The 15,694-nt window shown below is 36.0% G+C and overlaps 1 protein-coding gene across 4 annotated transcripts in view; it reads right to left on the bottom strand.

Moving 5' to 3' along the window:
* The window catches only part of MYT1L (myelin transcription factor 1 like), a 127,814-nt gene that overhangs the window by 49,504 nt on the left and 62,616 nt on the right, over window positions 1–15,694 (bottom strand). For all 4 annotated transcript variants that reach the window (XM_058835117.1, XM_058835116.1, XM_058835113.1 and 1 more), the window contains exons 10-13: window positions 11,029–11,276; window positions 8,539–8,775; window positions 6,722–6,843; window positions 5,731–5,799 (exon numbers count right to left, since the gene is read on the bottom strand). In XM_058835117.1, coding sequence (XP_058691100.1) covers window positions 5,731–5,799; window positions 6,722–6,843; window positions 8,539–8,775; window positions 11,029–11,276 — 676 coding nt within the window. The remainder of the gene's footprint in view (window positions 1–5,730; window positions 5,800–6,721; window positions 6,844–8,538; window positions 8,776–11,028; window positions 11,277–15,694) is intronic.

The raw sequence follows: 15,694 nt of genomic DNA, 5'->3' as shown, positions 1-15,694 counted from the left end.
GTAGGTGGAGAATTCACTCCAGCAGGTTAACAGAATTCTGCAGAAATAACTGATTTGAGTACATAAAGTGACTGTATATAGGGAGAGCTATCAAGGTTTAAAATAGTATAGGCACTGCACAATGTACAAGAATAATGTGGTTACCTATATAAAGAGGGACATGTTTCTGTGGTATTTTACCAATATATCCTAATGATTTTTGTCTCTGCATTTTAAATTTATACTTGGAGAAGGCCTTTTTTTTACCAGATGACTACAGCAAGGAAAATACGACCCTTTTCCAGTAATATTTTATTCTATATATTCATCAGAATAAAAACAACAGAAGCTTCTCAATTTCTGGGAGGCTGTCTTCTTCCCAGTTCTTGCTGAGCAAATTGCAGTAAAATCACATCAGTAAAAATAAGTAATAGATAATATATTAATATAGAAGAGTTTCTCTAGAATTATGAAGTAAGGATATATTTTCTATTACAAAAACCACTGTATTGCATGGAATTGTTTTTCAAGAAGAATCATGGCTAACAGGGAGAGCTTCAGAGAAGTTCACTTTTCTATTTGAACACTGCCAAGATGACACCTCTGGGAACAGGCAGATGAGCGAAAGGAAGTTAAGAGAAAGAAGAGAAGATCACCAAGAATATGGAAATCACTGTGGCAGGATGACATGGAAAAAAAGATGGAGAAATTCCGAATCTGTTGGGGAGAACATGCAAAAATAGACTGAGCTCCTTTGAGTTAAGAGATGTGGGAAACAAAAGCTCTCAGGTTTCATTGTAGTTAGGGAAAGGAGACTGCATTCCTCCCTCCATAGGAAGTACCAAAAACATCCGTCACAGAAAACAAGAAAATCCACACAGATGCTTTGGGACTGAAGAACTGGGCACACTACAACAGTATCAGGAAGTATCCAAACTTGTAAGCATCTGTTTGAACTGTAAATCTTCCAGAGGATCAGATTCTTCAGAGTAAACAATAATGGGATTCTCTGGCAGAAAATTGACCCAACACAACAAGGGTAGATGTTGAGGATGGGATATTTAGGTCCACAGCAGACCAAGCTAACACTTAGCTTATACACATAATATAATAACCTATATACATAAGGTATATATGTACATGTGTGTATATATATGTATATCTCTTTGGAAAACTGTGATTATCTTTACATCAAAGTAGCATGAAGTAGAAATAAGCTTGTCACTTTCTGGGAGTCTCTGGTACCTGAGTTCTCAGATTCCCACATTCACAGGACACCGAGTAGAAATTATCACAGTCAGCAAGCTGTGTTTTACCTGGTATTGATCTATTTATGAACAAAATATGTCCTTTTAAAACCATAACTAATTTTAGCTTTGGATTGTTGAGTTGTTTTTTTTAAAATTTGTTTTGAATAAGATTTAAAGTGCTTCAAAATGTTTTTTAACAGTATTTATAACTCCACAGTGGTATTACAGTTTAGAAGTAATTGTAACTGTTAGAAAAACCTGCTATGATAAGGAAGAAATAAAGAAAAAATTATAAGTAAAAGCCCTTTAGTAAGATCACATCACATTTAATTTGATGAATGAATACTTTAATATTGGTAGCTGTCACTGAATGGGCTGTTAACTGCTTTCCCATCATAGTTAACTTTACTCATTAGTATAGTGTTTCTAGCTCCTTTAAAAATTAGTTGCTTTTCAGAAGTACTATAACCAAAATCTTAATACTGGAACAGCTTTAAAGCTGTCAACTCTTTTTTTTTTGTTTGTTTGTTTTTTTGTTTTTGTTTGTTTGTTTGTTTGTTTGTTTTGTTTTGTTTTGTTTTGTTTTGTTTTGTTTTGTTTTTCTCCCAGCATAAATAACTGAGAACTAAAGCAGAAGATATTGTTCAGTTATTTGGAGATCACTGACCAGGCTGTAACAGCTTTAATCTGCTGACAAACTATGCACAAAGGCTCTCATTTTTCTGTTAGAGCTTTGGGCGAAAATGAAAAATTGTGCAATCTGCATGGTAAACCTGAGCAAGAACCCTTACAGATGAGAAGAATGGGTGGTAAGGAATAATTATACTGACCCTGGAACAACTTAATTGAAAGTTGCAACATTATTATTCTGAGAGACAGGAAATGTGAGTAATGGAATCTTAGAGCCACAATTTCCAAAAGACAATACAGTAAGTATGACTGTGAAGCAAAATAAATATTCGTCTAACCTTTTAGGATACTTATATTATTTTGCTTGTGAATATTATATGACCGATATTATTAATGAATATTATTTGAAATGTCTGCTATTTTATATTTTAGTTGGGATACAAAAAAAATTCAGTGTGTTAGCAAAATTCATTAGGAAGCTACATTAAACACTATCTGTATGTGCTGTAAAAAACACCCAAAGAGATGTATCGGTAAAATGTAATATGAAGGCTTTACCAGCAGATGTGTGATATTTGATACATGGTAAAGCCATAAAATATGAAATCTTTCCAAATTATGCAGTCCAGAAATGTAATTCCTGCTGCTGAATGCTGCACTATCAGTTCTACTACTACGCTATCAATTTTTCCCTGTACCCTATACATTAAACAAGTATTTGCCAAGAATTTTACAAAGGTTGAAATCTTTACGGAAGAATGGAAAAAACTCCACTGAAAAACTGAACAAGCAATAAAAGACGAAGAAGAGATAAGAACAGTACAGATTGGTAGGGATAGGACAGAAGGGATCTCAGCTTGGGTTATAGGTAAAAAATGTGTATACATTTCCCTCTACAGCCTGGGGTAGGAGCCAAGGTTACTGATTCTCACTACTCTTCTGCTGTCAGCAAATACGTGTGAAACATCCCAGCACTGTTCCCCATCTCCTCCTGGTGCCAGTCCATGCAGATCACTAAAGCTTCTGCTGCTGTTGGCTACGACAGCAGCCTATGCCATAGAGCAGACACCAGAATTTCCCATGGTGGCTGGTGACCTGACAGATGGCCAGTAGCATCCCTTATCATGGAAGTTCTGCTTGCTTTCAGCTTCTGCTTCCTCATTTTAGAAACAAGGTAATTACACTCCCAGACCTCACACACAGAAATATAACAGATGTAAATGAAACTCTTCACAGTTCAAAAATTTCAAAATCAAATTCTCTTGTGTAGCTTTTGTTTAGCTGCTTTGTGCATGCACATTACATTTACATGATCACATCTTCTTCCATCTTAAGCAGAGAACAAGAGCATAAATGAGAGCTGTATAAAGGATGCTGCCATCCACAGGACTCCTACTTCCCTGCTTTCAAATATATGTGGGAAATGCTAAGATGCTTTATTTCTGTCTCTGTACCAGCTTCACAGGATGTAGAGAGAGAGGACAATAAAAATATAAATGTGATGGAGGCAGGAGATGGGCTGATCCGACAGGGGAGCTTGAGACAGGGAACAACGCAGAAAAAATGATGAAGAAAAACAGGACCAAATAAATGGACCAAATGGAATCTGGGACTAATCAGAGTTTTGGGATAGGAGAAAGGACAGTGTGGCTGCTCTGGAACTGGACTCTCCTGCTTTTTCTGCAGAGTTCATCCCTGTTCACAAAGGGTCAATTACATTACATAAATCTGCTAAATTCCCAAACCTCTGAGAAAATTTAAGGGTTTGATCATGTACAGTTCTCTACAATACAAAAAACTGACAAATTGAGTCCTAAAAGTATCCAACTGAGCAATCAAAATTATATACCTAATTTTTCTGGTTTAAAATGAGGATAATACCAACCCTATTTACTTCAGATAACTATATAACTGCAGATGAAAAAAAATATTTTATAAGTCAGTTAATTAGGAAACACTCAGATGTGATGGTAGTGAAAAATATGTGAGTGAATCAATATATCTATCTTCAGAGAGCAGTTTGAGAAAACTCGAGTGAATAACAGATAGGGTCTCACATGGGATAATAAAGGAAAAAAGAAGAAATTAATTAGTTGCTTATGCCATTATTACTATCTGCCCTATGCAATGATTTACTTTGTTATCCTGTGGAAAAATACATGATCAGAAAACAAAGAATTGCCATATAGTGCAAATACAAAAGAGAACTGACTTAAGTAAGCCTGCTTAAAATTCTGTCATTTTGAAACTTAAGAGTTTTATGTGTTCAACTGGTATAATAACTGCTAAATTAATAATTTAGGCTAATAAATAATAAATAATATATTTTAAACCTAAAATATTACTATAAATAAGCCTAAAAATATTACTTTAACTTAATCTTGCTTTTTGCTTAGGAAGAACTTGAAATAAGTAGAGAAAGTCGCCTGACATAAAAATGGGATCTCAATTTTAGGTGTTTTGGGATTTGTTTCTTCCTGGTTTCTACCAGGCAGCCTTGAATGCAGATGTTTGAGAAAAGCAGAGGAGATGAAGTAATACAGAAACAGCTTCCTAAGATAAGTAGAAACATTATAAAGGAATAAAGCAGCAAAATATTTGCTTAAAATATTCATGCCGCCTCAAGAGTCTTGACTGTGTTTTGCTTATTTGCTTTGCATTCATATTTCCTCAAACTTCTACCATTTGACCCATCCCAAACCAAAATCCAGGTCCAATCTGAGTTTCCTTGAGGTGTGCATGTCTTTCTCTCCCTATACTTAAATGTTTTCCCTGATCTCATTTACATCCCCTTTTGCATATCACCTATTCTTCTGGCAGCATATATCAGCATAACCTAAACTAATAGTTTTAAAACATTATATTTTTTTTGCTTTGTGGGAAATCAGATGTAAATTTTGCATGTATTATTTACTTCTAACAACTAGATTAGGTAAAACTAGAGACCAATCTTACTCCAGCAGTTTTCTCATGCTTGCTTTCTTATTTTTCCCACGATTTACATCAAGAGTTGTTTGTTTTTTGTTAATCAGTGTATGTACTGAAGTCAAGAAATGTATTGTAAAGACAGAATGCTGCTAAGCAGTATGGCAGCATAATATATCCATTCATACTTTCCCTACAGAATTTTCCTCATTTCTTGTGAACATTTTTCCATCTTAACCAAATTACCAGAAGCACTGCCCTGTCATAGCACTAATAAATGCTATTGCTATAGTTCTTCCACACAGAGAGTTGCAGTAGAGCATATGTGCAAGAAGACAGAGCAAAGTTAAGTCTCATGATCCTCTAATATTTATTGTTCAAAATTGTTACTCCAAAGAACTGAAAGGAATTGTAACAAACTCATTTTAAGCAGGAGATAACTAAGTAAACATTAAAAAACATAGTCACATGAGAAAATGCATTAGGCTGGTAGCAATGATACGAACCTGGGGAAAATTGTGCAAGTGTTCGGGAAAAACAAATTGCTTTCCCTCAAACTGTGTCTGAGAAACTGCAATGCTTTACTGCTTGTGTAATCAGGATTGTTTCATCAGTCTAATTGTAAGGGAATTTTCTGCTCTAACTAGCAAACTCCAAGTTAAGAAAAAAAATAAATAGGAATTCATACTTTAAGATGTAATTCCAGAAGTTCTGTCATCCCTATCACCTAATGGGCACACAAAAGGACATACTACATCAACAGACTTATGTACAGAGCCCCCCTGGATGGCATTTCTAGAGACTTCAATCCATGTTCCAAGTAGGATCAGCCCCTTCTGCAGCAGCTCTCCAGACAGCATTTCTATTTTCTGATACTTCTGATACTTTACACAGTTTGAGGTCAAATAAATATTTATAAAGAAAATATTTGTTCTTTATATCTTACTTGAGTTCTTGTGAGCTTGTGGCCAGCATACTCCGAATGCTTTTGTCAGCCAAGGGACAGCCAGATAAACTGTAAGACATGGCAGGACATACAAGTATGTTAATCTTCTCATTAACTGAACACTCCCAAACAAACACAACATAAAAATTAAAAAGTAAAAGTTTGTAATGCAGAAAAGCGATGGGGCAAGTGCTGTAATATTGAATTCTGTAATATAGTTAACCCTCTGAATATATTTAGTTATCAATATTACTTTCAAAATTACATACTGTAAATGTTCTTGTTTGTTTGTTTGTTTCTCTATGAACTAGAAAAATATAACAAAAATATTGGAGATTCCTGGGTTAACTACTTAAATGCTTAAGTAATACTTTGGAAATTTTAGTAATCTATTTAAAAATAAAAGACGTTTATACAACACACAAATTAGCATGCTTTTAAGATCAACATATATTACTCAAAGGGTTAACACATAGTTCAACGTTTTACTTTGACAGCATTGTTGAGGTAAGCTGAAAACAATAAATTGAAAAGACAGAATCCACCATGAAAAAAATGAAGTCACACCTTCTATGTGAGGCGTAATTACCAGTCACATGACCACTCCCATCACACCCTGGTGTTGGACATCTGCCACCAAACAAAAACAAAAACAGCCAAAATAGTAAGTATGTTTAAAAAAAAACTTTTAAAAGTTTCATTGTTTCCAGTTTAGCTGCAATGACTGCAAGGGGTTTTAAGCATCCTAATCGAAAAGCTGCAAAATGAACAGGTTTAAATGAAAATGGCGTCTCAATACAATATAGCATCATTAAGAACAAGCAAATACACGTTAGCTTATCACTTTACTTAACTGGCAGTTTGAAACATTTATATGCTGCAAATGTTGCATGCTCATACTGCAAGGCGTATATGTATTCGTTGGTTTAAAAAAGACAAAGAGAGAAAAAGTTAAAAGGAGATAAATAATTTCACCTCACATTATGCTTACGTTATTAAATCCTTTTTGCTCTCTTTGCATTGAGGGTATTTGGGTTTAGGACTTGGGATTGTAACTTCACCAGGATACCTTCTTTCTTCAAGTGCCTCTTGGAAAGGATCCAAATCTTCCGGCTACAGGTAAATATATACACATTAATTTCAGCCAGATAAGGTCACAACTTACACAAAACAGTGCAAAGCAGAGTCATCAGATGGTATCTCCTTATCTTGTTCTGACAGAGGAAGTTAATGAAATTATTTTATATTCTTTCACATACTAAAATTTTGAATAGTATTTGAATATTTTGATGAAGACTTCACAATACGTGAAGTATTTATTTAACTAGAAAAATAAAAAGGAAAAGCACCAGCTTTTTCTATATATGTCATATTTCTTTCCTCTAAAGACTCAGGTCTTTTCCCTAAAGTCACTGCACAATAGAGGAAAGGCAAAAAAGATGACTAAATGCAGTATCTTATGCATCAAAAAGACATCTTAAACAGCATTTTTCAGCATTTAGAACACCTCAAAGATGAAAGAGAAGCAATCTTAACATCTGCACACAGGAACTCAGTCTGGGACAAATCTCAATGGATCTGTCTGGCAGGACAGAATGATATAATTTGTAATTAACTTTAGTGATGCTCAGAAATTCAAACCTATCTATTTGAGGAATGCAGTGGCTGAACGCAGGGATTCAGGGATTCCTGCAGATGGTGCTATAAACAACATAGTAAGAAGCAGGGAGTTCTTAGTGTGAAAAAACACCCTGCTTTACCTCACATTTCCTTGATAGTGACAGATTTCCTGCCAACTTCAGTGAAATTAATAGCAAAACTGTATCACCAAAGCTAGAATGCATTCAGGGTATCCAGTGAAAATGCCACTTTGTTATATATTTAAAGGATACTGAGAATAGTTTTATGGTTTAATTAAAATTGGAAAGAGATGTGCTACACATAAATGATTAGCCTAATTTTTGGCTATAAACCAAGAAAAATCAATCTCTAGAAGTCCTCAAACAACTAAATTGAATTGAGTGAAGGATTTTAAGTTGCAGAATGGGTAAGGGTTAAAACCTCACAGAAAAAAGCAGCAGTACTGAGCCTTGTCTGCAGACCTCTTCAGTGTCCTGTCTATTCTGTTTTGAAAAGTAATAAAAATTCACTGACATATTTTCTTTATTTGCCTCTTCTGTTTAAAGGGCTTTGCTGCTGCCTTGGTATTATAAGTAGAAAAGTAACACTGATTTCTTATATCCTGTCTTTGTATTCTTGAAAGAAAGTATTCCATTAATACAGGCCCTTACACAGAGCTATCAAGAGCATGTAAGTAATCAAGAAGATTAGGTGAAATAGTTGGAAGCTTACATTATATTCTGCTGCTTTGTTTAAATTGATTTCTAAGTAATACATGCTTTCAAATACTCAGCACATCATTTATGGTTTTCAAATTCAGGAGAATATCTTGTCTTCAGAGCTGATTATCCCAGTATTGCATGGTTATGTCAACTTCTTATACAGAGTAACATAATCTGGATATAGCAAAGTATCTTTACTGCAGAAAATATTTGTTAACAAGATGATGCTGTTATAAAACATGATTCACATTCATGGTTCAAATGTTGTCTTATGGAACTTAGTCACAGATCAGATGTGTGCCAGCATCATATAGTCCTAGAGATTAACCAGCAGAAAAGTCCCTTTTGTAGAAAACCAGTTTTGTCACATACTAATTTTGCTTCCTATTTCCCTCCAAATTTTAGAAAATTAATGAATTACCAAAATTAGACTGTAACAATAACTATATAGATGAAAAAGACATACATTAATCTCTTTGGAATCATCTTCATCTATCCTACTTGGCTTCATTTTAGTGTAGTCCACTGGCAAGTCCCAGCAGTCACCCTCGTTCAGTTGGTAACACCGGTTGTTCATCACAGCTTGTCGTTGTGGGGACATTGGCTCCAGTGGGGTCAAAATGGTGCAGCAACCATCTCGCTGCCTCTGCTTGTTCATGCTCAGATCCAACGTCCCATTTTCATCGACTTCCATATCAGGATTCTGTCAAAATAAGAAAAATATTGTTAATTCAGCTTCACACTGGCAAACTGCTACCTCTTCTTCAATCTGATTGCCTAGCAGAATGATAAAATGCTTTTCCATTCCTGTATAGATTGTAAGCATTGAGCCCCCTCCTACACATAGCATGATGCTGTTACACAACATTAATGCTGTTAAAGTAGATTTCTTCCTGAATAGCTAATTTGAAGTTTGGGGGGAAAGGGGAGAGCCTTCAGTACCACTCCTGCCACCCAGCACACAGGTGCAAAATCTGATCTATAAAGGAGAAAGCCCTAAAGATTGCCGTTGTCTTTATGTTCTTGATTTATTCTGTGGCAGGTGAAGTAACCTGTGATGTAACATCTGCATAATTCTTGTTTTCAGTCCTGGCATCTGTCTAGTTGATTAGAGAAACAAAACCCAGCTAACATCAAATAATCTTTGTTTCTTTTTTTCTTTTACATTAGCAGTCAATGCTTGAATAGATAATCTCAGAAAATTAAACAGGAAGGTAGGGTACCCAAAGAAGTCCTTTTGGACACCATTTGTCAATGAGGAAACACATTTAAGTTTCACAGATCCTTCCCTGCAGATGAACATGTACTAACAATTCACATATCTATCTTGATAATAATTTGTGCCAATTTCTGTGACAACTGGTACTGTGAAAAATCGGATGACACAAGCAAGGGTTGTCTATTATATTAGATGAGGAGAAATAAGGTATCTTAAAATGAGTATAAAATTTAAAAACTAAGGACAGATAAGATAACAATGCCCATAAAGAATCCCTCATCTTTCCAAAAATGGAGTGTTCCATGAGAAATTTGATTTCAAAACAAATGTGAATCTGACTGACCCTTGTATGTCTGGTGACTTTTTCTCCTCTTGAGTATCAACAGAGCTGCAGGAAACCACTGTGAATGCAAATCTCTCTTTCTGAATTACTGCCTTTTGTTAGAGCTTATACCTAATTGCTTCTATCCAGCTAATTTAATTTAGAAAATATTTGTTTATCTCCTCAGACTCATTCCTTCAGCCACAATACAGTGACACATTAGGAAAGAGGCCCTTTTTGGCTTAGATGCAGAAGATTTTTAGCATTATATTTCAACTTCTCCCATCATACTGAATAGAGAAGAGCTGCATTTATTTACATGGTAGAAAGAGATATCCCTTTGAACAGTATTAAATAAATTAATATAAAAAAGCAGCATTTGAAAACAAAGTTCATTCTGGCTTAGAGTATGATTATTACAAATACTTACTGCTACAGGTTTAGTTTGTTATGAATGATCATAATATGAGGCACAATAAGGGAAAGCAAACCTTTGTCTATAGGAGAAGAACAGAACATGTCTGCCAGCTCAAAATCTCTACAAGCACAATAAAAATGTTTCCTCTGCACTGCATCTGTGTGCTCAGCCATCTAGTGGTCTTCTGTAGGCAGCACTGTACTGTTTGCTTGTGCATGTTAAATAGTCATTTTTGAACGGCTATCAGAGCCAAAACTTTAAAGTTAAAAATGAAATCTCCTTAATATTTAACAAATATAAATAGTGCACTTTTTTTCCTTAATACAGAAAGCTTAATGACAAAAGCTTTTATTTGTATCTGTATGGCCATTCTATAATATACTGAAGCTCTATGAACATACAGAACATCAGTCACTGCAAGACTGTTATGCACATTTTAAGTCACCTGTGCTGGGGGATTTGCTCATTTCAAATGCATTATGCATTCATTGCCTTAAGAACTCCGGTGTCACAGACAGGCAAGAAAGACAGGCACAGCACCACAGATTTCTCTGCACTGAATCTTACAAGCTTAGGTCCCATTTGTGACTTTTAAATGAAAATGCAGAGTTAAATCTTAATTCTTTCACCAAATGTATGAACCAGATTGAATTTTGCAAAAAAAACAATACCCAAACTGTAGTGAAATTAACACCACTTGAGCAATCCAAACATCTTTTATAATTATAGTAAGAAACAAATTTTAAAAAGGATTACATGGTATCTGTATTATTAGTTTGTAAAACCATCATGATTTTCTGCGATACTTGTGAGCAGTTTGTATCTTTCTTTTGTTTTTTTTTCCTCCCTGCTTTAGCAGAGCCCCCAGATTATGTTAATTTTGAGGTTAAAAAAAAAAAAAAAGGCAAGATGTACTAAGCTTTTCTCTCAATCAGGGCCACAGAGCAAGTACAGTTAAGAGAAATCTTCATCAACAAACAGATTTACTAAATTTTACCCTTGCACAGAGATCCTGAGGCTTAGTGGAGAGGTTCTGAGGCATCTCCCTGCAGCGGGTGGAGAGATTCAGAATAGCAGTAGCAGCCATGTGTGCTGCCTCCATGTCATGAGTATAGTCAAAGCTGCTCTTGCTGCAGGTACTGCTGGCACTGCTGCCTCCACCACAACTCATATTGCTGCTGCTGCTAGGGGCATAACTGCTTGTTGTGCTGCTGGTTGGACTTGAATTCTTACAGTAGCGTTTAGCTGTGGGAAGAAATATGACAAGGATGACTCAAAAGAAGGAGCATTCTGCATAAGTGAAGAGGAAAACAAACTGCTGGAGGTGAAATTTATAATGAGGAACAGTAACCAATGCCAAAAAAAAAAAAACCGCAATAAGAATGATGGCTGTATTTCTTGATTTCTGTCCGTGAGTTATATATGCTACATGTGTGAGATCGTATGAAATAACCTCCTGTAAAAATCTGCATGACATGATCATGAATTGTTCTGACAAACAGGCTGGATTTATAAAACGATAAAAACACAGAAACACTGCTTTTACCCCACATATATAGTCAGACAAAAGGTACAATCTGCTCAGCTCATTCATGTTTATTAATGACAGGCAATGGGGACCTTTTCCTATTTACATGAGGAACTATTATTTTAAGGTCTAGAACTCCCCAGAGTTACTGGAGATCAAGTGGCCTCTGGGCCACAGCACCACCCGTATGTTCTCAAGCACCTCATGCTTCCTAAAAGCTTTATTTCCTCCTACACCACCGGCAATATTATGGCACTGGCCATCCCAAAGACAAGAGCACAATAGGAGAAAAAAGGTGTTTGTCATGTGTTAGTTTTACCATGACTTGCACAAGGGCAAGAAGCAATAGCTGTTTAAATGGAAACAGGTACAAGTGAAAAATCCCCCCTCCTCCTTCAAACAACCTGAGTACCTACAAGTCTTCACAAAACCAGAAAGGACCAAAGACACCCCTCCCTGCTCCCACTGTGGGCAGTCATGCCCAGTTGTGCACTGACTGACACAAGCCACAGGTGGTCACAGAAGAGCAAATGCTCATGTCCAGCATTATCTAAACAAAAGGCAGCACTGCTGCTGCTTTTAAGTAATGCTCCTCGCAGCCAAAGGTATTACAGCAGTAAGGGAAAGCAGCCCTATTAGCCCACTAATCTTCCCAACCCTCTTCCCAGATGAGCTGTTTTAAAAGTGTTTATAAAAATGCAAGGAAGTGTGAGCATGTCTCCAAAATGTAGAAGTTTATGTATTTTCAGAAAAACTAAAAGTCAAGGTCAGAGGATACATCCATGCATATTCCAGCAACTACTTTCCCTTAAGATGGAAATGGATACTATGGAGATCATACCTTATAGCACAGTGTAACAATAACCAACTAGCATGCTGATTAGAGAGCTATACAAAAAAGGTCAGGCCCTAGACAGAGCTCTTCTGTGATGGGCTCCATTTAAATGCCAGGCTCCTCAGCTGTGTTTGTCTGAACAGACTTACATATAATAATCTGCTCCCATGAGCACAGCCCATTTGTGAACCATGGGCTGCTTTGGTAGGCAGGCAGGGTTCAAAAGAAGAATCTGAAAGCAAAATGTCTCTGCTAGAGCTTATGTCATCCTCCTTTTCTCTAAAAAACTGAAAAAAATCATGGCGTTATTTTTACTGCAAAGGAAATAGTGTTTCACTTAAATCATAACAGATGGAATTTTCTCAGGAAAGCCACATAATGCACAGGGTGTGATTTTTTTTTAAGTGAAGTGAATGCTAAACATTCATCACATTTTTTTTTTTGTTTTGAACACATAGTAGCACTACACTAGCAAGCTATCCACTAATAATAAATTTGTGAACTGTTCCTCAAGAGTTTCATTATTAATATAGTAGTCAGTGGTGGTCATTAAAAATTCAGCATTTATCCATTGTTACTTTGTTACAGTATCCAAGACACGCAAGAATTTTCCTATACTTAAGGAAGCAAATAATTGAATAATTCAGTTTCTACTGTGTTATGTTAACACAGCGAACACTCTGTATCACTGAAATAGCCAAATTAGAAGTATCTTTCAAAAATCATAGGAACAAATAAGATTTTTGTCATTTTCAAAAAATGCTAGTCTTGTAATAGCAGGTCACATTTAAACAGACATAAGAGACATACTACATGGGAAATTATATAGATAGATATATATATGAGAACGTATGCTAAAGAGAAGGAGGGAAAGAGGTAGCTTTTATACATAGGACTAACCATCAGAAACTCATGCAGGCTCTGATAAGGACTCCTCTGTGGCCTTGGTTAAACTACATTATCCCTTGAATTCATTTTCTCTATAAACATAAATTTGCTGCTAAAATTTAGTCGTGTTGTGATTCACTTGCAAAACACTTTGAAGATGTAAAGAGCTATAAGCATGCTACACAATTATTAGCTTTCAGATTACCAATAATTTAAGCAAAACTTACTTAGAGAGAAATGGCCATTGTTATCTAAACTTTACAGTAGTTGTACATTTGAAGATGAGTCACATAACCCAGACTGTTCATTTCACATTAGCTTTTCAGGAGAAATAAAGATCATCAGTTTAAAATTAATCAAATCAATCTGTTCACTAATGAAGGGAAAGCTGCATTGCTTCAAAACTAGATAGTTCTGCTTGGTACAATGCCCACCCATGTGGCACCATGTTTACAAAACTCTACAGTCCACCTATGCTTTGTAATCCAGAGTGAAACCAAATGTGAAGAACATTTCCCCCTTTAAAAACAGGCAAAGGTCTAACCAGCTGCATACTCAAACTGGGCTTCCATCAGATATGCCCAGGGGCTGATTACAAAGAACCTCTCAAAGTCTAAAGGTTTCTCTTACTAATTAACAATGGGGGAAGGGGAGACATCCCAAACATGAAAAAGAAAAAAGTAAAGTATTTGGAGTGGAATTCAATTCTGCCCAGGCACCTTCATCCCCAATATGGTCTAAATTCTGAATGTTTTAATAAATTAATTATGATTTAAACACTTTTTATGACTTCCACAATAAAAGATTCATCTCACCAAATTTCAGATGTCTGACCTAGTCATTATAGGCTTCCTATACAGGCAGTGGAAAAAAATAGGAACTTTCAGGCCATGATTGACCTGACCAGTTTTAAATAGGCACTTAAGGAAAACATGAACTGAATCACAGAAGTATCTACCCTTCTCATCTACCCTACCTTTCTGAATCTGAAAGGAGTGCTGAACTCAGCTGTCAGTGCTAACATTATAAAACTCTGGATATGGCCAGATCAATCCCAGTCATAACATTTTTTCAGTGTTTTGACAGAATTATCCAAGCCTGTTGGTGGGATGACAACAATTCCTGCCATCACCTAAGCAACTGAAAGTGTTGCCATCACCACTGCCTGCTGTGTCCTATACCATAAGCCCATCATCCAACACACTATGCAACTGGTTTCAAAGGAAAAACAAGCTCAAAAGTAAAAAATTTCTCAAGAATTATTAGATCACCCTACCCAACAATCCAAAGTATACATCTTCTGTTTGTTTTTTTAATAAACCATACTGTAAAAAATATCAAGGAAACAATTCAAAGGAGCTACTTATGTTCATGTCACTCCCAGCTGTACACTTACTGAAGATATAATCCCTTTCTCTGCTGATGAAAATACCATACTAGCTGACAATTAAAAAATAATTGAGATGTAAAACTACTGATTTTTCACATCTCTCATATAGTCAGAACTAAAGCACTGTTTACCTGCACATTTCCCCGAAAACCTTAGATGCATTTTTGGGTTTTTCAGGATGATTTTTCAGAACTGAATCTGATTTTACATAACATGCTTTTCTGACATACATAATAGCTGTGCTCTCTGGACCTCCATGAAGTTTTTAGTAGCAATAATTAATTATTTTTATATACAAATATAAAACCACCTAAAAATACTGTGAAGTTTTTTGAAGTGACTTTTTAAAGTGAAGAGTCTCTTCCTGAAATCTCCTTCATATTCAGTTATTTACAATAACTGTCAGCAAAATCCTTGTTCCATTGAAAGTCAGTGCCAAAATGTTTTAACAATTTCAGTGCGCCCAGGATTTCACTTCATCATTCTAAGAATTCAGCTGATTTTCATGAGCCAATTTAAGCCAAATATGTTGGAGTACTTCTGGAATTTCAGAGAAATGTGAATCCTAGAGGTTTCATGAAAATCACTGACAGGGAAAAGAAAAACTCACATCAGCCCCCACCTCTGGGACCATGTTGGCAGGTGCATCTGGGCAAACAGCACACACATCACTTGGAACCAGGTGTGGCGTGCAGTGCCTCCAGCAGAGCCAGGATATGGAACAAAGCCATAGAGCAGCCTTTGTCTGGCTAGATCAACCTGCTCCAGCCTGAACGGGCTTCTGCTACTCTGAGGACACAAGAGACCCCTACACTTGCTATAACAGCAGGAATCATGTGTATGCAGAGTTTCTCAGTCCCCTCTGGCTCACGCTACTGAGCACTGAAGCGACCTAGTCCCTGCCCTATAGCCAGGAAAAAACTCTGTTTATATCAAAGGAAGATGAGTGTGTGTAAAGACAGTGACCTGTATCAACATAGCTTTTTATTATTTAAGGCCACTGTAAATTTGTGCTTAATGTG

The sequence above is a fragment of the Poecile atricapillus genome, chromosome 3 (genome assembly GCF_030490865.1).
Source record: "Poecile atricapillus isolate bPoeAtr1 chromosome 3, bPoeAtr1.hap1, whole genome shotgun sequence".
Taxonomy (NCBI): Eukaryota; Metazoa; Chordata; class Aves; order Passeriformes; family Paridae; genus Poecile; species Poecile atricapillus.
Note: the sequence above shows the minus strand (reverse complement) of the source record. Positions and strands in the feature narration are given on the sequence as shown.